At 42.5% G+C, this 27,718-nt stretch overlaps 1 protein-coding gene across 1 annotated transcript; it reads right to left on the reverse strand.

Annotated features, from left to right (window-relative positions):
* Positions 1-1,045: 1,045 nt before the first annotated feature.
* LOC116429914 (serine/threonine-protein kinase 32A) lies at positions 1,046-27,718 on the reverse strand. Its single transcript, XM_031983439.2, has 9 exons — positions 27,513-27,718; positions 25,717-25,772; positions 22,511-22,679; positions 21,211-21,408; positions 7,960-8,049; positions 7,376-7,542; positions 6,452-6,732; positions 5,599-5,808; positions 1,046-4,691 (listed from the first exon to the last, which is right to left on the reverse strand). Exons 1-9 carry the CDS (start codon positions 27,559-27,561, stop codon positions 4,526-4,528), a joined length of 1,386 nt encoding a protein of 461 aa, XP_031839299.1. The 5' UTR covers positions 27,562-27,718; the 3' UTR covers positions 1,046-4,525.

Below are 27,718 nucleotides of genomic sequence, written 5' to 3' on the forward strand. Positions count from 1 at the left end.
TTCGCAATTTACAGGGTTCCATATTTATCGGCCACCGCCGCCTCTTGTCAATATTTCATCGTTAGCTTTTTTTCTCCTTGCTGGTGTTCGCCTCGGCGTGCAACCTTTCTGAATAGAAATTAATTTGTAGTCGGTCGAGTGTCCTGGGAAGACCGAAGACGGGTTTTACGGGAACATATAAGTACATTTGTTTTAAGGATCTCTCGGGTAAAAGAGTCTTTTTCGTCTCGAAGAATTAATGAATTTTTATGAAATTTAGGAACGTTAGAAAGATGGGCTATTTTCAATATCCAAAGAGTAGTGGAAATAACTTGAATATCCGTATGAAAATTTATAAACTGTTCAATGCGCTTTATCGTTAATAATTTAGTAGAAGAAGAAAAGAAGTTGATACTTGTTCCGTGTCTACGTTCACAGATTAAAGATTGATAATACATTGGAAATAAATGAATAACTTAGATTCGCCGAATTCGGTTGAGAATGTTCGTTAATGCGAATCAGTAGAACGCATGCCAAGCGATCGAAATGTAATTTTTCAGGATTCGTTCGTGATAAACGGACCGTTGGGATTATGTACATACACAAGTATGTAAGTATGTACGCAACGTATAGCCTGTAGCACCACTGTTGTCTGATCCTCGGTCTCCTTTTTGCAAAACGGCGCCGGTGTTATCGATTATTCGCCGCTTGTACGACGAGCACGGGGCTTTACGTCCAATCTTCGTTAACGAACCCTTGGATACCGTAAATATCAGTTTCACGCGTAGAGTCCGCCAATAGCGACGCTCTCTTTATTAGCGAGTACTGCGAATAGATCTTTGATGTCGTTGAACAGTGTAAAGTAATTAAATTCGCTTGTTTATCCGTGATTTTCGTCACCCCTGAACCGATAAGCTGGATAAAAAAAATGGAGATTGGTTGGGAACAGGTATAGACATCGGTAAAATCATTCAAATATCTCGAATTGCCTTGTTACAACGTTCTTATCTATATTCTTGTGTGGTGATTTATGAAATTATATCACTTGTTGGTGTTTCTTTAATGATTACCGAGGGTGCAATCGATGATGCGATGCAATCTCTGCTGTTCGAGAGTATTATCGTTTACCGACAATATGGCGCTCTAGATTCTGATATTCAGATATTTTTACAGTGAGAATTCTATTTGAAATTCAATAGTTTCTCATGAGATCGATGATGCAAATGTTTCGATGTAACGAGGCTGGAGAATGGAAGCCAATAGTTCCGAAGTAGGGAGGAGCAAGCGACAATATGGCGGCTGAACGGATGCGATTAAACTGAAAACAAAGTTCGCGCGGTTCGAAGTACAAATTGAACGTGCATCCGTCGTTGAACTTGCATAATTCAACCATTCAAAACGCTCTTCTACCTGCTCTGGATTGTACTTCCATTATTCCACTAGAATAATCCAAGTACCGAAGTTTCGCTTAAGCGAACTTCCAGTGTCTGCGAAACTTACAGGTTTTTACTTACAGTTTCTAAAGAAAATTGAACTAAACATCCGCAATCTCCTAACAATAGTCTCGTTTAATTATGTAGATTCAGAACAGTTAAAAATGAAAATTACCAAAACTAACGAATATGTGTTTTGGTTTATTTTCAATTTAACAAATCCCTCGATCGATGAAAGGAATTGCTTTCCGATGTTATTTCTCGTTCACTGGTCCGCGGAAACAGGACGACGCGACACGGCAACGTTTCGAGCGATAAAAAAATTTGGTGCTCCATCCCGTGGATCAACGTGTTTCCCTATCAGCGCGGATAATGGAAATCCTACCGCAGATATAGGGCAAGGCTGCGAGTCGAAAAGCGACGAGCCACGCGGCAACGTGATCGAACGATCTCGCCTGTCGGAAATAGCGTCGCATAGTTGCTCGCAATAGACCTAAATCTAACTTCTATAGATCTTAATTCCTATAGGATATTTAGGTTTCGATGATTCGTTACTGCTTTAATTAAAGAACAAAGGAAAAAAAGGAATACATGGTAACGAACGATAAAGGAAGCCAATCGAAATCTAGATAAATGCAATCTTCGAGTTCCTACAGAAAAATTACAAAAAAATTACTTGGGTTGCTTTAGATTTGTTCTAGTTCCAGTGTTAAACAAATACCGTAGAAAAGAAGTGTCCAGAAAAGTTCCATCCAACTCCGGAAAAAAGAAAGAAGACATATGAAAACCGTAGAGTTTATTAAACTTTTTATTGTACTGAATTCTTAAATAATCGGGTGCGTTACAGTTGCATAAATATTCGCAGGTCCACTCACCGCTGGACCGTCGATGTTCACGCGGATTCACGGTGTTATTCGAGAGACCACGTGTCGAGGGGAATCCCATAAGGGTTTCGCATCGTGGTCGGGATAAAGCGAGCGCCCCGAAACTTCGTCAAAGGTTTGATCCATTATGCCAGGCAGGGGCGTGCCAAAGGTATTTGCAGCCGGGTGCAAAGTTTTATTGGCTTCCTCTTAACACTAGAACTACCGGGCCAGTCGAGACGACCGGTTTCGGTTTCTCTCGCAATTATTGATATCTTAAAAGCATTCAATATTTCAAATGATCTTGAAAATAGTTTTTTCATCTATAATGAATGTCTGAAGAAACTGAAAGTAATCTATTGTTACAATTATTATATGGATTGCATATTAACCGTATTAAATGCGCGACAGTTCTAGTGTTAAGTAGTTGAGAAACATTGCGATATTTCAATAACATTGCGCTGCAAGGCAATACGCAGTCCCACTCTCCACACTATTAACGATGATACTGCGCTGCATAATTCAAATTAGTATTAATATAATTCAAATGAATATTCGTCATTAAGTCACCCCTTGCAACCTCGGCTTGCCGCGGCTCCGACGCCAGGGTTTCCAACGAATGCGCATCAAATCCGCGGTCCAGCTATGAGCGAACGGCGCGGAAAGTTCGGAGTTTGCTTTTTCGCACGGGCCGTGCGGTTCCCGGGATTTTTCCAGGAGAGAAACGAGACTGGACGGGAAACCGCTGCTTCGACCCCTTCTAGCTTCTCGTATCTGATAAAGTGCTCTCTAAAAAGGGCTCTCTATTTGGTCGGGTTTGCTCTCTTTCCTTCTCGTTTCTTTTCTTCCGTTTGTTTCTTTCTTTTTTTTTCGTTCGTTCCTTATATAAAAATAAACAATAGACTTTTCGTCGAGATGTACACGTATACGGGTGAGGAGGTAAGATAGCGATACAGTTTGTCGTCTATTTCAGCGCGGGTCTCGTCGCAATTTCAACTGCAACGTCGCGAGGGACGAGGGGAACATGACTGTCCTTGCGATACACTTGACCTTAATATAATGCAACAACTGTTCTCGATAGTTTTATTACGTTATTTGACAATGAGTGCGCGGGCTGGATCTCGGGGTTAGACTGCGTGATTAATTGCATTAGCTCCTCGCGCTGGAGAGGCGACTCTCCGTCGCCATTTGTTTCGTCGCGTACGAGCTCGTAAATTTGATGTTCGACGCCCAACTTTGTGTAACGGACTAATCTAGTGTTCTGTAATTTACGTTCCCGTGTGCATCGGTTGTACATCATCGATGTTTCTTTGGGAAACGATAAATATTTCTGAAAAGATCTTCGAGGGCAAAGGGTTCACAGAGGATTCATCCCGTTTCCGTCTCGGTTCGAATTAAATGAATCCATCGAATGTTTCACTGATACTTTAAGAGCGTTTAGGGATATTCGAAAGCGCAGTCTGCTCGTGGTCAATCTAACCCTCGCTCGTTTCGTTGTTACTGGATCAATCAACGTCGTTTCTTCGTCGGGGTAAGAGGTAACTTCCTACTGAGAGGGAATCCTAGAATAAAATGCAGATTACACGAGTTCGCAGGGATACCAAATGAAAATCCTCGTTGACGTAACGCTTCCACTTATACAATAATAAACGAACGAATGACAGTGCGAAAGACGCGAAAGAACAGAAGATCCTTGACGAATAGACTACGCCTTTTCAAAGTACAAGTATCACATTGGCCCGTAACGATCACGGAGCCGAAGTATTCGTCGATATGATAGCAAAATGGGTAATACCATAAACAATGGTAACAGTTTTCGCTAGTAATCCTTTTCTTCATTTGCCTGACTCTGCTGCCTAACGATTTCCATCTATTTTTCTCCAAAAGTATTTCCGAAACGAGTACGCCGACTAGATTAGCTAGAAAAAGTCCAAACATAACCGTGACAAACAAATGAAAATTCTGTTACGTCGAAGATGAGCCATCAAAGCGGCAGCTTCGAGAATGGAGCGTAGACCAAGTCAGTTTGAGAACCTCTGAAGTAGGGCTTTCGCGGACAATGCCACTGTTTCGGTAACTCTGCGAGTCACATAGTAGGGGGCATACAAGAGTGGGGGGACCAGTGGCGTACGAGCCGGCGCCAGCAGCCCTATTCCGGCGCGCGAGTGCTGGAACAGCCTGAAATTCCGAGGACAATGCATTCTACGCGAGGAGAGGACGTCGAGAGACGTCCGGCGTACCACTGGAAATTTACGACGTCGAGGGCTCTGGGCTGGCGTCGATGTAGTCGATGTCGGAGGACGTGGCGGTGCTCGCGCGCCTACCTTGCCTCGGCGACGAGCTTATCCGCGTCTTGACGTTCGCCGTCGAGACGGTCAGCCGGTTTCCGGTCCGCTGCGGCGGCTGCTGCTTCGTTCTGCAACCGAAGCGTGATGATTAGCTGCAGTTGACGTGTTTGTGAAATGCCTGTGCGAATACGAGTACCTAGGATACGAGACGTGTTTGTAAGCTTTCGAGAATGCTTTATTTCAATCTTTTCAGATTAAGGGAAGAAATTATGGAGGTTGTATTTGAGCTAATAGCATTGGATAAATAGACGAAAAGGATACGTGGTATATTGCTGTTTGTAATGGTAGATCGTGAATATGGATTATTCGCGATTAATTGGGACTATAGGACGAGTGATTTCTTTCATTCAATTTTCCGTTAGATTTAACGTTTCTTGAATCTCCTTGTTTCTCTAAATACCGTCAACAGTTTCCATTGAAATAATCCTCGCATATTCAATAATTCCCAAGACATTCGCCAGAGAAGATCAAAACGAGTCTATCAAGCTCCGATAGCTCATTACTCATTCAAGGCTCCTAATGACTTCTCGATCTTTTATTCAGCTCCACCCACGCACGCGGCAAGCGTTCTGTTATTTATGGACAGCGGTGCGCGAATGAAGGCTGATTGGAAGAACGTACGTAGGATTTTAATTCGCCAAACTTCCGGTTTTCTTGCGAACATCCAGTCGTCGCGAATCTATCCAACGAACGCGTAAGTCGACGAACAGTTCCCTCGACAATTAGGTCAGAAACGCGTGTACAAGCGAAACGAAACGAAATTCCGCGAAAAAGCGGAGCACGCTTGATTCCCTTTAACGAAAGCGACACTGTAAATCGCCACTTTAAACGGACGGTTAATAGGATCAGTCGAGCGTAGTCATAATAGACGCAAGAATGTGGACTGTAGATCAGAGCCGTTAGATAAGCGGGCCGAGCAGCAAGAACAACGCCGGCTGACGGATAATTTAACGCGTTTAACGGAGTTCCACTCACTTCAGTCTCTGTTCGGCACCCAACATGGCAGTGTTCAGTTCCTCTTCCCACTGTTTCTCTTTCCTCTCCCTTTCCTGCCTCTCCATCTCGCGTTCCCGGTTGTACACGCGGTATTCCGGGATGAATGCTAATCTCCTGAGATCCACGCTCGGCCCGGCGCCTTCGGCCAGTCCGAGCCCGTCCTCCGGGGGATGCTCGACTTTCAGGGATCTGCGTGAACAACGGAAAATACTCTATCCCCATTCGCTAGAACCGAGCCCCGGATACACGCGGATAACTAGAAGCTCTCTGCCCCTTCTGCTCTGTATCCCTCGGCCCTCGATAATATCGGGAGCATCCTCTCGCATTCTGTTTGCTCCCGACATTAGGGTATCGATCTTACTTTTCTCGTGAAACCTTTTTAGACCGTTTATCGTGGAATCGAATGAATCACGCGGAATTTTCGACTGTTTGTTTATCCTCGAATCATAGTATTGCGGCGAGGAGTCTGATGGAGAACTTTTTAACCAGTTAAGTGTGGAACTTCGTTTGAAAAATCTCTCATTGTGCGATAATTAAAATATATCCTAACGAAAAACTAAAGCGAAACGAAGAAGAATTACATGTTTGTCTCAAAAAATAAATAATCCATCGTTGAAAAAGTTAGTACCGTTAAGAGTTTTAAGATGACGTGTATACTCGTCAAACACAGTTAACTGGTTAACGTGGATATTGAACAACGGAAATATCATTTGAAGGGCAATGTTCTTCAGTCGTTTCTTTACTGGGAAATTACTGGAGTCTCTGTTCATCGTTTAATTCCCATGTTAGAATAAGAAGATTCTGTACAAAGAATTTCCTAGGTTTCCCTTACCTCTGCTTCGCCAGACGCTTCTTCTTCTTGTGCAAAGGCTTCGTCTCGATGATCATCTCCTCGAGCTCGAACGTCGGGTCGCAATTGAGATGATCCTTCGGCGGCGTGAACGCCGGCTTGATTTGCTTGTTCAATACTTTGTCGAAGTCGAGGTCTCTCATTATGCTCACTTGCTTCAGCTCTTTCAACGTCGACACTCGCGCCCCGGGCGCCACGGTTAATAATCGGTCGAGGAGGTCGCGTATCTGCGAGCTCCATCCGGCCGGCGTCGGCCTATCCTCCTGCGAAATCATCCCTTCAACCCTTAGCCTACCGCAATTATTTCTTTCCTCTCGGTTCGAGCCAATTTTGCCGTGACCTTGTTCGTTCGATCAATGGACAGTGGATAGTTGTGCGAATATTTTTATGAATATAGATTGCTATCTACTAGCTGTTGATACTATTAATTGATACTAACAAATTCTACGAGACGAGAAGCTCATTAATATTTATCAAGTTCTTGAGTCGTTGAAATTACGACATATTCATTTCATCTCTTTATCGTAGAAAAAGGAGTTGAAATGTGAAATGTTAAAATGTTAAAATGCAGTAAATAGAAATTTATACAAATACTATGAATATCAACGAAAATACACGGATAGTAATATGAGTATATAATTAAAACGTTTCATTGAAGAACTTGGATTAGATCTCGGTGGAATATGGGAACACTTTAATAAGATAGAGACGCCGATAGCTGATAGAATTTCACGTTCTCATTGAAGTAAGTAGATAGACGAAGGACAGTGAACTATCTCACGGTTGTAAGATGTTTCTGGTGCGCGGAGCATTGCTCAGACCGTGGGGAAAGTATGATTTAAAAGCCGAGCGGAGATCTCGACGCAGCTGGATGGTAATGTAAAAGGATTTTAGCGGCGGTCTTACCTGCAGGATTCGTAGAGCTTCTCTGTGAGAAGTAGTGGAGTGAAGAGGATAAGGCCGATCCCCGGCAAGAGTCTCCCAGGCAAGAATACCCAGGCTCCACCAATCCACGGCGAAACCGTACCCGAGAACACCGAACTCCTCGCAAGAACACATGTAAATTTCCGGCGCTGCGTCCGAGAGAGATCAAATTGGTTCGAAATCTTTCGCTTGAATATATCACAGAAATAACGTGAGTACTGTGGACTTTAACCCTTTGTGGACGAAGGTTCTTTGGAATATACGGAACTAAATTTGAAATATACGAAGCTAAGTTATACATGAGATGCTTGAACGATAGAAAAAAAGGAAACTATGTGCCGATCTCTTGCTGTTCAAGTAATTAAATCATTTGTTCGTGAGTTATATAGGTTTGTGGAACATGATTGAGTAATCTTACATGAAATTGTATGCGTATGATGTCAACGTAGGATAATAATGATGTCACTTTAGTGTCAGGATAAATAGAAATGGTCTACAGTAATCATATTTCACGGCCGAGCGATTGCAGATACCACAGTGACGCGGGCGTCTAATTAATTCGTTACCTATGTACGGTTTTGTTCCTGACATCGACGTCGCCAGTTCACCGTACTCCAGCACCGTCGCGATATTGAAGTCCGTTACGTGCGCGTGTCCTGCACAGAACACAATCCTGGTTACATAAATTGCGCAATGGATTCTTTTCTATTTAAAGAGTGCTCCGACAAGAGCGACAGATCTCATCGAACCGCCGTAAAACGTGTTTTACGTTACTACGCGGATATAGTTTAATCAATTATTAACACTAATATTTCGATATTGATTAATATTTCAACATTTACTAGTATCTATTGATATTCACATTAAAATAATCATTTTACCTCTGCTTCATAAACTCAGTCACCCACAACAGAAGAAACGTTTTCCTACAATGTTTATTTACAAACAATTCCACGAACACTCTCGCCTCGTTCAAAACGACCTCCCATTCTGCCAGTAAACCATATTAAATCCTACTCTTTGTGAAACCGTTTCGCTTCGCGAGAGTTCACCGCGGGTTACCGCTGGCATTCGCGAAAGTTTCGAACACGCACGGCTGACGATTTGCGAACAAGAGTCATGAAAAAAAACCGTTGCTCCCATTGAAACAGCCTTCGTCGAGTTTTGTCGAGCGCGCGGCGAAACAACGGCCATTTTGTCGGCGCCGCGACGGCGAGCAGTTCGGAGCCGGCCGATTGTCAGCTGGCCATCGCCGCCGGTCACAACATCTGTCAACTGTTGTAAACGAAGCGTCGAGATGTCATCTGCGAGGCTTCGATGATGTCCCGAGGACACCCGATATCCCATTATCCTTTTCGGTGGCAGCCCCCGAATAGAATTTTAATACGACACTGGTGTTCTATTTCCACCGCGGAACGGTGTAATGTTGCAGCGGGAGGACACGGGGCGCTGTTGCAGCGAATAAAGGGGCAATCGCTAATAATTCCAGGAAAGTTTCGTCGGTTCACCGAGTTCTCTTCGAACAAAGTAGGCAGGTGCCTAGCCACGAAAGACGAGAATAGAAAATGGAATTATATTCTATGCTGACGGTTGAATGTTCAATCGAATAATTATTTATTCGGTGCTCTGGCTATAGTTGCCTCTATAGAAGTCGTTACCGAGGATTCTTTAATACCAGTGTAACTTCTTTCGTAATCGCTTTCATTAATTTTTACCGATTGGAGAACCATAGAAAGTTTTTATGCAGGTCAGCTTTCAATTATACAAGATCATAGTAATTCGTAACGATACATATTCTGTTCTCTAAAGTTAGTTACTTCTAGACTCTAGACTGTCAAAATCTACAGGAAACTTGAATATATAATATATCTACGAATGACAGTTCGCAAATTGCATGACAACCTTATCGTATTAAAGAAGACCTTCCTATATCATAATTAGTTTCCCAATTACCTTCTAAGAACCGTTTCCACGAACATCCACGTTCTTCTTACTAATTTCCCATTGTCGAGAAAGTACAAAAATTGAAGAGGTTGTAGTAATTAACCCAGAGGGTCCTGTAGAATTTTTTACAAGCCGAGTTCGCGTCGAGAGGGTTGAAAGACCGAGTGCCTCGCGGTTGAGGAAAATTCGCCCGATGGCCTGGACGTGGTTGAACAACGTTGCTCGTTCGAGTGACGCCGGGCCCCGTAATTTTAAATGATGCAGAAGCAATCCCGCGGTTTAAACAGCTGTCGGCTAAGTGCGCCGAGAAAATAGGGTTGCACGCTCCTCGGGGAAGCTCTTGGCGCGGCGCATTCAACCCTTTCATTTCTCGTCTCGCGTCCGCGACGATTTAGCGTGCAGCTCGCCTGGGAATACCGCGCGAAGCACGCGACATTCGGGACGACGAAACAGCAATGAAATAAAGGACGACGCGGAGCAGAAGTACATGCGATTTTATCGCGGGCTCTGACTCGTGTTCTGCCGGCGTAATTGTTACACTTATGCCTCCGCGGAACTGTGACGGTTCTAATGATGCAGGGAACGGAGTCAGTTCCAAAGACGTTGAAATATGCGCGTGCAGAATGTTGCAAGTTGTTTAGGAAGTGACAGATGAAAAGATATCGAATAGCTCAATTTAATGCGTATAGAATATTCGATAGCGGTTTGCAAGATTCAGAACTCCGGGAATGATTAACGAATCTTTTCATCTTTAATCAAAGCTGAAACTTTTAACGCGATTACTTTATTATTTATCCGATCTCCAGCTTCACGATCGCCTGTACTCCTACAGATCTTGAAACGGAGTTTCTCTGGTCCCAGCGAAAGAAGTGACTACCAGTTTACAATTTTAATGAAGATTGCAATGGAGACATTTGGAATTTCCTAGACGGATTCGAAGGGAATAATCTTTTTTATTTATACAGAATACTCTTTACAGAATCCGACACGAACGTCACTTTCTTTCTCGTCCACCTTACAATTCGATTATCTTACAAAATGCAAATACCCTGGAAAACCGACAGCGGAATAGGAAGCTCGGAACGACAGAGGGAAACCTGCGTACGCGGAGACGCGTGTTTAATTCAACGCGAAGTAAGTAGTGTCACGGCTGCAGAGAATTGCACGAAATCTCACGCGCGCGGCCATAAACTCTCGAGGCAGTCAGGAACGCTGAATTTTTCATTCGGAAAATTTCTTTCCCCGCGCAGAGTCGTTTCGAAAATGAATCTTTCCGGCGATCCGCTGAAAGGTTTCGCCGACGCGCGGCAGCTTTTCAAGAACTTCCCGTGCGGAATCACTTTTTCAGAAATTCAGCTTGCCACGCTTATGATCGAGGGGACGAGATCGAATCGGATGGAAGGGCTGCTTCTTTGTAAGGCTCCGTGTTCCCATCGAACCAGAAACCAAAAGAGATAACCGTATTCCTTCTTCTCGACGAGTCGCATGTATTCTCTGTGCACGGTCTCGAGCACACTTCGAGGGCTTTGCAGGAAGACCTAGATTTCGAGAATGAGCTGTCTCCAGTCAGCGACTCAAAATATTGTGGAATATGGAAAAGATCCTGTTTCTATTCTATCGAAATCTGGGTGTTATTCGAGAAGAATTTGGAATGATTGTTACTAGACAAACTTACCCTAAAGTACTTGGTTCGCAGAAATAATTTTTATAGGATAAAAGGTCAAATGTGAGTGTATTAGGATAGTAAAGAAAGTTAGAATTAATATAATTACTAATATTAAGATTTCATCTAAAACTGATTAGAAGTTTCCAATCGTTCACGAAATATGGTAGGAACTTTCAGCATTCTATCCTATCATTGGTGCAATAGACAATTTCGTTCATTCTTGTAATACGCGAATATAATCAATTTCCCAATGGTCATGTCAGTAATTTTGACTGATCGCGTCGTGCCACGTGGAGCACGAGTGTTTTCCTGAAAACGGCGATTAAAGATTGACGTGTCGTTACGTTATTCGCGGGAATGACTGATGCATCTTTGATGCGCCGATACGTCATCCACCGGCGAAAGGGATAAGGGGTTGATACATGAATAAACCAGATGGAATTGTCATACGGCGCGGCGTGAAAGCGCGAGGCAGGTCGATTGAAAATCATAAAATTATTTATACGCTGTGTCAGTCGACTGGTAGCCACCGTGTGGAAAGAGAGAGGAAAATTACCGGATCCGCGGTTTGCTACGTCACCGGAATATAATGCGGCCCTCCATTGTGGCCGTTCTTCGACCTTTAACGAACCAACGCGAACGGTTCTCCATTTGTTCCATACGTTCGTCTCTGAATCTTTCATGAACAGTACCTTAGCTTTTGCGTCTCGCTTTCCTTCGGCGATACGTAGCTTACTGGAAAAGATTCGGGAAGCTGTCGTTCGGTTGTTCGTCAGTTTCGTAAAGCTTTGGGTTTTTAACATTGGAAAATGCTCACGCAACGCAATGGGTATTTCGGAAAGTGATGAACACTCGTTGAGAAAAGTATTCCTCGAGGGATTAAAGTTATTAGTGTAATATTTAATTATTATGGGTTATTACGAGATATGCAGTGTTACTTTGTGTTGTATCAAAATAATATTGGGGACGTTATTGATCATTATTAGTCAATATTGACTGATTCATGGGCATTCTGTAATATTGATTAATAATACTATCATTTCTTTACCTTTATTACTACTGACGAATGAATTAATCAACCGTCACTCGACGTCAGTTTCAATACTATCGTTCAGAGTAGCAGTCACACCTAACGAAAACGAACAGTTCTGGATACACAGCGAACATATTAAAAGGATCATCGATTAAATGTAATTGCTTGATCGAATTTAATGAAATTAGTCGAACGAAATTACTGTTGAACAATTTATTGCTGTAATTGAGAGGTCGGGAAAACGTGGGATACACGGACGTTTGAACGTGTATTTGGTTGCACGAGCTATCAACGTATATCGATACCGAGAGCTTTCATTATCCGAACACTTTTGCCTGCTCATTAATTCGGATACGGGAGGGTCAATTGAATTTTCGAATTTTCCACCCTTCAACCTGAAACGTATGCACCGTACTTTGAACCCATTGCCACTGATACTGTATAGTATATGCAATTTTCCAATGACCTGCAGTGATACACTAGTAGGATTAGCTTTAATAACGGTAATCCTGTTAAATCCCTCCCATTACGCTGCGAAATTAATCGCACTACATGTAATACACACATATAACTGTAAAATCTATTTATGTATTCGAGCAGGTAATAACAATAACAATTTGTAATTAGTTTAGGGGGTCTGTTATATTCTTTGGATCACGATGGCAAACAAGAAAAGAATTCTATTGGAGGTTTACCATGAATGTTCACAGGTTTATCCGAAAAATTCGATACCGATAATAAAAATATATTTCCTCTCGGTTCAAAGGACGAATAACATTTCTATTTACGAAATTTCGATTAAAATCTTCGTTTATTACGCTGTGAAGAGGAGTCAACAAATCTCTGGGTGTATTTTTCACCGGTCCAATGCATTAATTAACAACTCCGCGAAAATATCAGTTTATACAAACGTGCTAGCTGCAATCTACATAAAATAACAGTTTATAAACGCTCTGGTAACGAGCATTTCTCCCCGCAGTAAACAAATTAATTAATCCACTGGATAGAAATCCGCGGACGGTGTTTATTCAACCGCGCCCTCATGAAATACAATTGCCGGCGATCTTGGGGATTGAATCCGGTAAAAATTCGAGCCATCCCGACAACGGAAATTGGAAATTTGTGCAAATATCCGGGAAGAACTGCGCTCGCTGCGAATTCGACTAATTTTAATTAGTTTCCAAAAGTTTGCACAGTTCGGAGGAGAGGACGGTCTTCGTGGAAATGGTTTCAACCCTCGACAACTCGGGAATGTTCAAGGAATTCTCTCTTTGTCGAATTTATTCTTATTATCGAAGCTTTTACCTTTCCTTTTCCTTTGTTTATTTCATTACTTCCATTTATCTTTCTCCTTTATCTGCATTTTATCTCGCAAATTATTTTATCCAAGTTTCCTCAGAGAAAATCCTCTTCTCCATATCCACGATTTAAAAACGACCTGACGAAACCACTACATCTATTGTCATACCTCTCCGCAAAATATATTAGGTCGTTAAGGCTGAACCGAACACAATTCTTCCACCCCTCCAAAAAGAGATTCTCTATGTTCCGAATGTTCGAAAAAACAGCGTAACAACATTTATAGGTACGTCTATTATTATATATACCTCTGCGCGAAAAAGTATTGCGTCGTTAAGGCTTAATCGAATACAATTCTAATCCCCTCACCCTCGACCCGATTATTCTCTGTATTTCCATCCCCGTCGAGCACACCGTCCCGTTCACGAATAAACCGCGCGTAGGGGTTGGTCTTCGGACAGCTTTTATGAGGATTGTTCGACCCCTATTCCTCCGGCTACTCCCGGGCTCCAATTTTCGTGCTTGGCCCATCTCATTAAACTGCCGCACGGTTTTGCTCCCCTCGGCTGCGCCGTTCTCGGCGCGATTTAACGGCGCGGGGGTGGAAGGCCGCGTTCGCGCTTCATTCGCAAGCAACGCGTCGCGCGAGACCGTTATGAGAGTTTCGAGCGACCTTCGGCTACCAGCAACGACGAAAAAAACAGGGAACGAAGGAAGGAAAATAATGGAGAGAAAAAAGGGAAGGGAAAGGGTGGAACGGTCTTAATAACACGCGGGGGTTGCTGTTTGCCGACGACGCCGATGGAAGCCTGTGGACCTTATATCGGTGAAGTTGCAGCGAGATTGCGAGAGAGCTCTCTCATTAAAGCGCGATGGAATATATAGGGCGCCCCTTTGCATTGGCGTCAGGATGTGCACAGGGAATGTTTTGTTGCATTCAGTGTTTGCGAACTGTGCTTCTTTGTCTAATGAAATAAGAATTGAACGCGGGTATTAGGAAACTTCAGGGTGAAGTTGGAGAAGGTAACTGGTAAGTGTCAGGGTTAATATTGCAAGGGGATGATACATGATCAAGCAAAAATTGAGAAAACTCAGGTTTTCGCTTCTGAAATGATTGTGTTACATATCTGGAAACGAGTAAATCCTTGAATAACTAGAAAGAATATTATTTATTCCGTTAAAATTTAGGAAGCATGGACTATGGATGTTCTGACCTTTAGAAATAATATTTCTCATTTTTGAGAGATCTTTGAGTATGAACAATTTTAACTACTGCATTTATTTGTGCGAGCCGACGGTGTGTGCACTGTTTCCGATGCGAAATATTATTTCTATACGTCGGTTCGGGGAAAAACAATGGATATTGTTTGATGGGCAAATAAGAAAAATAAATAAAACGTCTGCAATAAAATGTCTCTGTGGCTGACTTCGTTTTCGAAATAATTGCATTTCAATTCCGGTTGGTTTTGCCTGGCATTCAGCAGGAGTTGATTAACGCGTGGGTACGTCCCGTATCGTGTATACTTATTGGAATCGCGACCTTTCGCGTGTCAATGAAATTTTCAACGTTGAAATGCTCGAAAATTGACTAGGTTCGTATAAGGAATATTCCAGTTCTACTGTAGAATACATTTCAACCACAGAGAAAACAACACCCCTTGAATTGGAGCAAGTGTACTGATATAGAACTTTTAATAACACTTTAATACTTTCAATCCTATTTCATTTTCTTTTTCTTTTTATTATTTCCTTGTTAATATTATCATTGCATTATTCGTATTATTTTCACCTTCGTTTCACTAATTAAATATCTCACTAACCGTTTTAATAACATCAAGTTCTCCGTATGACATTTTTACACGAAACACGATACCTTTAGATGTCGCTGAAACGGACTACATAAAAATCCGCGCACGAACAACCATGAAGTCTGTTCCTTTTTTCGAAATAATTGTATATCATCGTGCAAAGCGGAAGCCCGCGTTTGAAGCTCGAGAGTCCGGGGCAAGTGTCATCCGTCCCCTTCCCGTTTTATTGCGATGCTCGAAAGCCTGTTTGATCCGCCATTTCGATTCGCGTTCCGTGAAACTGTCGGTCGCACGTCCCGAGCACACTCGAACAGAACAGAACACTTCTCCTTTACGGCACGAGATCGATTTATACCCCGTCCGCGTTTATGATCACCGTTCCGACTGTTTCAACCCCTCGCGCGACCGACGTCGGGTCACTTTTGACACACACGTTCCGCGTAAAAAAAAAAGAATTGCCGACATATCCAGGTTATTTGTACGAACGGGACACGAAACAAAACAACGTAATATTGTACACGCACAGTGTAGATAAACGCAGATTGTTATATTTAACTGATTAGCTCACCTACAATGTTAACCTAGGTTAAATGAATTTATCCGTCATAAAATTAGGGTAGCATTCTTTTGTTCCAATTAACATTTAGAGTTACGAACTAACGAATTATCGAATTACAATTCTTTAATCAATCCCAGTTGCAATTATTTCTTAATGAAAATTGAAATTTCCATATCTTCTATATCTTCATTTATCGAATTTATAAAAGGAAAATCATTCTTAAACGAGTGATTAAATCAATCGCAACACAAAGGGCGAACAAATGATCTCTTCTCTTCTTTTCTACACCTATTGAAATGGTTATTGACAAATATTTCGCATCTGCGAGCTACATCGGAAGCCCAGCGTGATAAACAGTAAAATCCGGGTCAAGAGTGACCGGAAATCAGCTCGCCGCGTCGCTGTTTCCGGTCAGTGGAATGAATTGTTAATGAACAATGTTAAGTATCCACCGTTTCAAAGCTTTCTGCTCGTTACACGCCGGCGGTTCCCGGTGAAATTGGAGTTTTACGAGAGACGGAGGGAGAGAAAGAGACACAGAGAGCGCGAGCAGGAATGGCCGGCAATAAAGTAGCTACACGGGTGAAGTGCGGATATTACACTGGTCGGTGCTACAGGTAAATATTATTGATTTCCGAGCCACGCGGGCACTGGCATTTCCGTGGCCGATGGAACGTCGCGCCGGGACAAGCGAAATCGGACGGCCGTTTCATTGAGTGTGGCCGAGCTCAATTTTCGCCCTGGACCGCGGTTTATTCTTTTATAGATTACGTTGCGGCGTCCTTATTTTTATTGACCTTTTTCTTATCGATTGAGCAACTCAGTGGCAATCTTAAAGCTCTTAACTCACTCACCACTTGATTTCATACAGTAAGACTATAAAATTTGATATTTAATATGTTTGTTCCTCAATGCACGCGTGATTTCTCGTCGACTTAGTTTCACAAAATATCGATTTTATCTCATCAGAAGATGTTAAAATATTTCTAGTGAAAAACTTCCGAGTGCAAAGGGTTAGTATAGAACTTAGATGGATTAGTTGAGAAGATTAGACGTTAAAAGATCAAGGATTATTATTAAATGTTTCGTTAACACTGAAATGTCTCGATTGGAAAATTGTTTGCAAAGGCGTGTAGGTAGATTGGAAAAGAAAGGAGATAAAAATTAGAAGATCAAGTATTAACGGTAATAAATCTTCCGACGAAAATGAAATTATTCGATTGTAACGAATAACGCATCCTTTTCACCGTACCGTTCGCATGAAAAATTTATTTCCGCGCGCGGGAGAGCTGTTTAAACGCGCAAACGAATGTAAACGTTTTACGTGACAAAGGTACAGGATTTATACGCAATTTATACTGATACATTCAAAGTAATCCGAAGGTTTAATTAGATTTCCCTGGAACGTTTATGTCATCGCGTTTGTCACGTTCGGGTAAACATTATAACAGCGAGCGACCTCTTTTGAACAAGACCTTTTTATGTACGATTCAATTTCCAGATGGACACTTTTCGGCCGTTGTCGCCGTAACGAAGGAGTTAATTACTGTCAGCGTTAATATCGAGCTAGCAGCTCTTTCCACTTAGGAGGGACTCTGACCTCGTCTCGGCCCGAGTCGCGTTAATTCCTCAAAATTATTTAACTTGGACAAGTTGAGTCTCGGCTTCAGTTTGGACTGTTACTTGGGTAACAGTCGAGGATGAAAATTCAGGTGTCACGCGTACGGTGTGTCATGATAAAAGCTTGGTGTCGCGTTCTGTGCGATGCAGCGATTGTCTTATTAAATATAATGGCGACTAAGTACAATATTAACCCCTTGCCGTACAATGACGAGTGAGACTCGCGATGAAGGTTTCTAGACTAATTTAACAACAGTCGATGTTATTTATTACCCACGGATCAAAGCAAACAACTATTTTGCTATTATTGTATTATCTTCAAATAAAATTTCCACTTGAAGTAGAATCGACAATTTTGTTGCAAGGGGTTAAGTAGTAATAGACGGTAGTTATAAAATAATAGAAACTCTGATGATAGTAACTACCAATGATGCTATCTGTAACGATCGAAACTATAATGGTAACTGTAACGGTAGCATCTATAATTATAGCTGATAATATTAGCTGCAATGATAGTATCTATTAAAGAAAAGCAAACGAGAGCTATTTCCAACGCGATTAAAGTCTCGCCGAAGTGCAGAATGTCCTCTTTCCAAATAATAATTAATCTCCCATTGATCGGTGCAAGATCCACTGAAGCGAGCGATTGAATTGGTTCGTTTGTTTCGCCGCGGCGAAATCGGATGTAAAGTGATCGATTGACATGCAAACGGGGTGTCTTTCACGTACACGCGAATCATACACCGGATTCTGGATCCGCGTTCGTTGTCTCTGCGAGCCCGCGCGCGTCAATCGAATGTATACACTCGCGTGCGACGGACACGCATACATATCCGTGTCGCAATGGCAGCTAATTAATGCGGCGGGCTCCCTTTCAAACGCTCCTTCTAATTTAGTTCCGTGTCCTCGCCCACACCCGCCGGAATCATTTGCATCGGCGTCACCCGATTCCCACCGCCAATGGCAGCCCCGTCTTCCTCGATACTCGAGCGTTTGCATTAAAATTTATATCTGCACTTTTACCGCAGCTGCCGGACCGCGGAATATCGTATCGTATTTACATAGCGTAGCTTCTTGTGCGTGTCTCCATGAAATTTCGTCGTTGTTCGATGTGAACGCGGATAGCTATTCGAATCGTGCTCGTGTATTTTCAATCGATACGTACGTATAACCAGGAATTTCTCTGTTTATTTAACGAAGACGATCGGTTTTATGCAGCTTCAGAATTCATGTTGGTTTCGATGAATATTCTTTAGCACAATCTGTGCAGTTCATACTTGCAAGTCCTCGAGATACTCTGAGTGGCAGTAAATTACACTAACTCTGAGTTAATACACTTGTTCCTCAACCCTTTGCATTCCGAACAATTTTTAATGTAACCTTTCAGCAACTCCGAATCAGTTTTAATATGAACTATCAGCTACGAGCGTGCCTCTGTAAAAGATTTAAGACCCTGCTTTGTCATTGAAAAAGCGCGTATACATTTCAAAGTTATGGTTGACTAAAAATGAAGTTATAAACTTATCTTACAATGTCGCCGCAGTGGCGACAACGGAGTGCAAAGGGTTAATTTACGTAGATCCTCTCATTAATCAGTTTGAAAGAACGTCGTCTATGTCTTCTCGAAAAATCTCGTTTGAAGAATAATCGACTATTTCAGTGAAAGACTGTGGAACAAATGGTTAGAGCTGCATTCGGTATTCGCCCTGAATTTCACTCGTGTCAATTTCAATGATTCAGTGCCTCGAAAATAGTCCGTAGACGTTCTGGACACGAAAATCGTGCTCGAACGAAAAAACAAACCAATTATCTTGGTTCCCCGAGGGATGCCGCGTCTAATGGCGGCGTGTTTGCCTCTGAATTAAATGGATGAACGAGTTCCCTGCGGTATCTGTCGGGACCGAGATTTTACGAGCGGTTTAATACACGTCGAGAAGCCCTAAACTAGAGCGAACGGATAATGTAATCAGCGTTATCCGCGGAATGCCGCTTTAGCATCGCCTTTTGCCGGTCAGTGTTTTCACAATAAAGCTGCGGGATCCTAGATAGTTCCGCGCCGGAATTCCGCAGAAATATCTAGATCGATCCGACCAGATTATTGGCCAGGCGCGAACTCCGATGCTCGCGCGATTAACACGTTAACTGCCGCGAAAATCTCGGATGTTTCACTTTATTTCGAGCGATAAAAAATACTCATAAGTATTCTAAAATATTCACGTTTATATAATATCCGACTAACGGAAGATGTAACTGTTGAACTAGAATTCGCGTACGTCTGATCTAAGCTTCGCTGCAATTATTCTCGATGACATTTCACGGATGCCTAGAGGCGCCAACGGTAGCCAAGGGGTTAATAAATGGATTCCTGTAATATGCAGAAGGAAATGTCTGTTCGACCGACAGTTACATACTTTTCTGGTTTGACTCTGTTGTTCGACGCGCGGGTTCATTTGTACCATTTCGCGAGGCGATTGACAGTCCATCCGAACGATTCATTCTCCGCGCAATCCGACATCCGCGAAATGGCCCCGTGGATATGCAGGAAATCGAATGGATCCAGAAAAACTGAAGCACGCGTCCGTCCCATTTCGTTTCGCGTTTTTTTCTCGTGCTGCGGTGTTATTTATGTTCTTACGAACAGATTTTCCAGAGGTCGCATAAAATTCTTAACACTGCAAATCACTTCGATCGAAGGGTCAAAAAATCCGCAGACGAAATTGCGTTAAAGTTTGACGCTCCCTCGCATTCTGCAATTTTCCGTGGACTTCGATTTCGTAGTACGCCTTAATACGCGCGAACGTGACGCGTCGGCAGATTCCCGTTTCGCTGTCTTGCGGGGGAAATAAGTCGTGAAAGCTGATTTATCCGTTAATCTTCCGGTCCACCGGATTCAGCCACATCCGCGCGCGACGCGCGAACGAATGGCGAAATTACGCGGCCGCGTTCGGCCCGGTGACCGGAAGTAACGGGAATTCCATGCACCGAAATTTTCTTCGGAAGTTCCGTTTCCCCCAGCCCCCGTAACAATGGTTCCCCGGCGTTCGATTATATTTCACCCGAGTCGTTAAATAAATCAATCTGCTCGCCGTAACAGGGCGAAATTTGTCAAAAAAATGGTGACATACTGCAGTTACTCCCACGATTTGCCACGATGTTGGTTGTATGTACAAGGTATTCTCTCAGTTATTGCACGAATCGCGTCGATTGATTGATTGTTCATTTTACGGCTCGAAATAGGATAGAGAGTGAGGAGATCGTATTGGAAGCTTCGCGTTTGAGACATATTTGAGAATTAATTAGGTGTACTAGACTGATAATTGTCATTAAGTTACTTAGTGGGATACTGAGTTACTAAATCGCTAAATAAAATTTCTAAATTACCAAATAACTAAATTACTAAATTACTAAATTATCGAGCTCTCAAATATGATACAGAATTAATTGCACGTACGAAACTCTGATATCGCCGAGAAGACGATAAGATCACCTCAATCAATCCTTCGTATATACAGAAATTCCATCAAACTTTTCCGTTTTCCGTTTGACCCAATTTGCAGCGCAACTTGAAGAGCCCAAGTTGCATACGTTCGGTTTACGATTCACCGCGAAGGAATGAGGGAAAAATCAAGGGTCTCGTTACAAGCTTTTCCTTTCAGTGGCACTAACGGGTGTCGTAACTCTCGAAAATCGGTTAGACCGGCGTTTCCTCGTGTTTTCTTTTACCGTTCCGCCGCGGTAAACGATATTTACGTTCGTTTTCCGGAGCTTCGGGAATGAAATTTTGAAGTGGTCCGTCACGCGACCTTTTCGCGTCATACCGACCGTTACGAAGAGGTTAGAGGGTACGGAAATGAATTTTTAACGCGTCGAGAAACAGGACTGACTCACCTTCCTCGTCGAGGAGGATGTTGTCGGGCTTGATGTCTCGGTGAACGATTTTGTGGCTCTGCAGGTAATCGAGAGCCAACGCGATTTCCGCGACGAACAGCACCACGCTCTCCTCCTTGAACACGACTTCTTGCTGTATGTGGTAGCGCAGGTCGCCGCCGAGGAGCAGGTCGGACACCATGAACAGATCCTCCTCGTCTGAAATTACCAGGAAACATTTTCATCGGAAGCATTCAAATGAGTTTTCCGTGAAATAAGAATTTTAAAAATTCTTCGATAATAAGTAGATGATATTTTTGTAGGAAATATTCGATTTCATTGTAGTAGAGAATATTAAGATATCGAGTATCGATATGTAAAATGAGAATTTTCAAAATGAAAAAATTTTCAATTCTGTTACATGTTTGATATTTAGAATGAGAATTTTTGATCATCTATACGCTGGAGTATTCGAAGATGCCAATCAAAAGGAATTCCCCGAAGTAACGGCGAGCTTCATTTAAGGGAGGGCGATCAAATATTCACTGTTCACCCCAGAGGGTAATCCATGCTTTTAATGGACCGAGATTTCGCGGTTAATCGAGCTCACGAAACGACCGGAAAATCAGCGAGGAACCAAGATCCGGAGACGGACTAATGTTCTCGTTGCTATGGAAGATCGATAATGGAGTCGCTAATTCGATCGCTCCTTAGGGGATTCTTGCCACTCGAGTCATCTTCGAAGGACTTCCGTCTCAAGGAAGGTTCTACTACGATACGGAGATTTTAATTAAGTTATTCGTATCATTTGGTATAATCGTGTCAAATTAGAGTTAGGATCGAGCAAACTTAAAGCACGAAGGAATTCGAAAGTTACATTTTTATTCAGATAGAAATGTTACGAAGTCTTTCATTGGCAATGGACATGTTGCGTTTCGATTCCAACGTTCTATAAATAATGAAACCTAATTTATTCGCACAAAGTGTTGATTTTAACTCTAACCGTACCACGTGTTTTTATAACGAATCACACAACGATGCGACTGTCGGTCACTTACGAGAATAAAAAGAACTATTAAAATGATACTGTGTTTGTTCATAGAGCTCAATTTCTAAAAGTCAAAAAAAACTTTTAGAAATGCAATGTGAAATAATGAAAAAATTTCAGTGAAAAGTTCAAATATGATTCAAAGTCACGTGGTCCGATTAGGGTTAAACATGAGAATCATTGCGTACGGCGTTTATTATATTACTTAGCGACGCATCGGAATTCGGGGATTTGTCCACAAGCGGCGGCGCGTCGCAGCGAAAGCAAGCTTACCCTGAAAGCTGAACCACAGATTGACCAAACAAGGGTGTTCCAGCTGAGAAAGTATCTCCACCTCCCTCGCCACGTTCTTTAGCGCGCCCCTCTCCGCGCACTCGCCCTTATGGACGTACTTCATCGCGTACATGTTCCCGGTGCGATCCCGTTTCTGCACTATGCACACCTATTAAGAAATAATTAATAGCTCGTTAGCAGGGGCGAGGGCTGGGGGGCCGGGGCGCCGAGTGGTCGTCGGCCAGGACGCACCGGGGATGTAATTAGCCGTTGTTCGGGAATAAACTACGCGGCTGGACGGGGGCGCGACGGCTCCAGCGAGACGGGGATCCCTCGGTTTTTTGAATTCCGCTCGTCGCGAATTATGAAAGAGGCCCGCGGGTGAATGGAGCCGCTTTAATGGAACGCGGGATGTTTATTCCTCTTTCTTCTCGTTTTCTTCCTTTCTGCCCCCCTTTTTTCATTTGTTCCGATGTGGGTCGTTCGCGGAACAGGGAAGGGTGAATTATTGAGGACGGAGAACGGAGTCGGGGAGTCTGATGTTTTTTCAATGCCCAGTCCATAGGAGTTTACCCTTTTCCCCCCTTTTTTTCTTTTCAGCTTTCTATATGTTGGGAGTTGTTATTAAGTGGAGGACTGGAGTTATCGGAGGTAATAAATTAGGACTCGTGATACCGATGTTTCTCGCGACAATCCTTTAGAAGTTTCTCCTTCTTTTTAGTTTTGGACCTTAACTCTTTGCACTCCGGAAGTTTTTCATTAGAAATATTCAACATTTTTTAATCAAATAGCAACGACAGTCTTTCAAACTGACTTAACGAGAAATCGCACGTTAATTGAAGGAAGAGGCTGTTTTATTTTAATATTTTACATGTCGATGCATTGTACAAAGTTTAATTAAATGTCAAACTCTATAATTTTGCTGCGTCAAATCAATTGGCGACTGAGGCGCCTACGGAGTACGAAGGGTTAATCAATTCGAATTTCCAACATGGAACATTCTTTATGTTACAACGTCGTGAAGAGTTTATGTATTCTATATTAATAACTTGCTAACAGTAATTATCAAGTATCACTATAGTTGCACACGAATTAGTAGATAATTCTTTAAAGGAGTTCATTATACACTGAAACACGTCGAACACAGTGAATTCACATAAAGTCAGATCGTTAACGATGAGTTATAGGAGTACGAACTCGGACGTTCGCCCTCTGTCGAATATCACCGCGGCGACAAATCGGTTCAAGGGGACAAAATATGCGGGCGAAAGTTCGAGACAAAAACTCGGGAGTTTCAGATCCGCAGTTGGGGCGTTAATGGGCAGACGGTGAATTATGGGGGTGGTCATAGTCGGCCGTGGGCAGTTGACTATTTTTCAAGAGTAAAATATGCTGGCGACGTTGTTCGTGGTCCAGAAGAGAGGAATATATTGTAACGTGGGAATCATAAAACGCGGGCAGTTTCAGATTTATATCTCGGACGACAATGGGCGAAGGGAGGATTGCTGGATTAGTCGAATATATCTATGTATTTGATAAGAGTTTATGAAAATTGCAGAATGTTCCTTTCCCATTTTTATCCTGTAGTATGTAATTTAACACTATAGCTACCGTACCACTCAAAATGACTGGTTTAGATTCTTTTGTTTAGCAATTATCGACGTCTTCGAAGCATTGAATATTCCAAATGATTTTGAAAATCATTTCGAACATTCAATGAAAATTTGACTACTATAACGAATGTCCGAAAAAACTGAAAATAATCTATTGTTACAATTTTTATGGGAACTGCATATTAATCGTATTAAATGCTCGGTAGTTCTAGTGTCAAGCGCAACTTTCCTGTTGTTAGTAGTTGTCAACATCACCCGTTTATAGTTTCGATAATATTGAGAAATGACATTATCATATAACGTAAGGTTACATAATTTTCTATCTTCTGAAAATTTTGATGTTGCCACTGAGAAGCTTTCCTACGAACACTCTTCAACAGGAGAGATTAAAATATAATGGATGTAGAAGACACGAACGTTGAAATTCAAGTTAATATGCGGGGGATGAATTATGGGAAATGTAGAGAAGAGGGTAGTTGACTATTATTCAAGAGAAAAATACGGTTCTACCGAGGATGCTTCGGAAAAAGGAGGAATACAGGTGTAATATGATATGATAATACGGAGATAACGAAGGGTGGAAATTTTCAGATGCACGTTTAGAACGTTAATGAGCGGAGGGTGAGTCGTAATGCGAGGAAGAGTCGTAATACGGAGGAAAGCTGGTTATTTCTCAAAAGAAAAGTAGCTCGCCCCCTTTTCTGCTTGTCAAAAGGGAATAATGTACTGTAATTTGTAGATAGTGGACGGTGGTAATTGAAATCTGTGGCGTTACGAATCGTTTCATACAAAAGCAGCTGGTTGTTTGCTGAAAATTAAAATCGTTTCACTTTGAAATTAGAGGAGTGAAAATGAATAGTACACGGTGAAGATTTTAAAATTTAAAAAAATAAACATTGAAAATGAAAGGTGTAATTGTGAGAAAATAATATTTAGATATTGATCCTGATCCTGAAATCGATCCTGAAATTATAACACGTTCACGAAGGTAATTAACTGTTACGTAGAGGGAAGCGTCGTTCCAGAATTTAATCAAACTTTGTAAATAACGTAATTAAACGGTGAAAAACTGTCGCATAATGTCGAAAAAATTTGAATTACGAGCGGAAACAAGCTGACGGATGGAACATGAATATGGGATGGCACGTTATGAATATGAAATTAATTGCGTGAGAATCCGTGGGCGCAGGTGGCCGTATTTAATAAATGCGACTCGATGGTAATCAACTTTCCTGCGAGGCTTTCGATTATACGCCGAGGGTCGGGCAACGTATCACTAATTAATGGTATTAATATTATTGCTTATCAGCTGCCCTCTCAATCCATAGCATTATTCTGCTATCATATTTCACATTTCATATTTCATATTTCGTTTAACATTTATATTTAACATTACATTTGACACTCGAATTCATGCAATTCTCGATCGCCAAAGTAAGTCCTTCCGCATCTGCAAATTTACACAAAGACCAGTCTCATTAACGGGTAAACTGACAGGGTTAATTAAACACGTCAGGAGACAATGGTAAAAAAGCTTCAGCGGAAAGCTACCAGTTTGATTAAAAGTCTGATGTTTAACAGCTTACACCATACCTTGCCGAAGCTTCCTTTCCCGATGGCGCGCAGTATTTGAAAGTGATCAAAGTTCACTGCAACAAAGGAAAATTATTCATTGAAACGTCTCCCTCAAACAATGTTCGTCGCGATCGCGAGATTAATTCCACAAAAAGAATTTTCTTATTTATATTCAAATGGCCCTCGGTTACCGCTCCACGTCTTTTCAATTATTTTTATCATCGTACCGCATCGGACAATATTAGACGCTCGGAACTTCATCGAATCAGCTTCGTTCGAAGAACTTCGTGCCTTTGACGCGCAAAAGGGAACAGTAGACGATGTAACATTTAATATTCCAGATAATTCCTGTCTAATCCAACAAAACTTTCCGCTGATGTAATTATTCACGTGGAAATTGTTAACGTCGTATCAACGTCATACCCATTCATCGCAATCAACAAACTTTCCACTCCATTTTTCCCCGAAAACAGACCTTCGAACTTCCGCGGGGCAACAATTTTGATTCCCAATTAATAGCTACTCCCCAAGGTTCGAACGGAATCGGTTTTTACGCTCAACGGGAGAAAGTATTCAGTTTCCGCAGGAAACAATGAAACGTTTTCGAGTGGAGCGCGCCAGGATCGAGTGCAGCGCCGTGACCGATTGTCCTGCACAAAGGATCAATTAACCGGGGAAACTCGCACGCGAACGCGAACGTAAACTCGTCAGATTGGCGCAAACTCCGGGGCCAGACTGTGACTGACGAAGTTTGTCGTCCCCGGCGTTGGCGTCAGCCCGCCCCTAAATTCGTTTCTGCGTATCCTGTCAACCGGAGCGCGGAGATTAAATCCCGGCCGACGGAGACGACGGAACTTGGAGCGTTCCCAACCACCGGAGGCGCGTGTGTACGCGAGTACACGAACGATCGCTTGTTCCGATCCCGAACGTCTGACGTGGTAGACCTAATTAGCGTGTCGCCCGCGGAGGAAACGATTCCTGCGGTCTGCGAGGATCTAGGCCGGTTTTCGCGGGGCTCGAGAGCTTACTCGTCTTAAGACAATTTGCATCGTTAGCGTACGTATGTGCTTAATTTAGTTGAGCGTAGCTATTGCAGGGTGGCTGCGTGCTTCGTATACTTGGCACTTGTTGGAGAACGTGTACCGGGATTTTGGGAAACTTTTCGAAGCAGCAGTTTGTAGAAAATATTTGATACATAGGTGTTTTATGAATTTACTCGAGAATTATTTTCTCAACTGTTTCCTCCAACAAAAGTAATTAACCCCTTGCCGTACAATGACGAGTGCGACTCGTGAAGATTTCTAAACTAATTTAACAAGAACCAATGTTGTTCATTACCCACGGATCAAAGCACGTGACTATTTTGCTATTGTCAAGGTATTATCTTCAAATTAAACTTCCGCTTGAAGTAGAATGGAAAATTTGGCTATTTTTCTTCTGAATTGTCGATAGTAAAATGTTGCACGAGCTTAGTAGCGAAAATAAATAGTACGTCGAGGGGTTAACTATCACATTACTAAGCACTCCGCCAACCATTATCAAATGATGAATCTCCGAAATTCTCCGATACAATACCTCCCAGAAACCACGAAACTATCAACCCGTTAATCCCCACGATAAATTCGATCTGGCCATCCTCCGTTTCATTAAACCAGCTACTCCAATTTCAAGCACGCTTCCCCAATATCGGTTACCACGGCGAATGGTTGAAACGAAGAAAAAACATCCCTCTGTAAGCCAGACGAAAGAGCAGACCCATTTACCCAGAAAGTTTCAGCCTCCGTCCGCAGAAAGCGAAGTGTGCGGGTACTCACCTTCTTCGCCGGGGGTGGGCAGGTTTCGCGTCGACTGGATGGCGCCCATTTTCGCCCCTCAATGGATCCGTATACGTGACGGTAGAGCGGGTGGCCGATGTGACGCGCAGCCGAGTACTTTTGTCGTGCCGGGTACAGACAGCCACTCGGAAATCTCATGCTTCCACGTCCGCGCGGCGCGGTTATTCATCGGAGCCGAGCCTCTC

This window comes from Nomia melanderi, chromosome 2 (genome assembly GCF_051020985.1).
Source record: "Nomia melanderi isolate GNS246 chromosome 2, iyNomMela1, whole genome shotgun sequence".
In the NCBI taxonomy this organism is placed as follows: Eukaryota; Metazoa; Arthropoda; class Insecta; order Hymenoptera; family Halictidae; genus Nomia; species Nomia melanderi.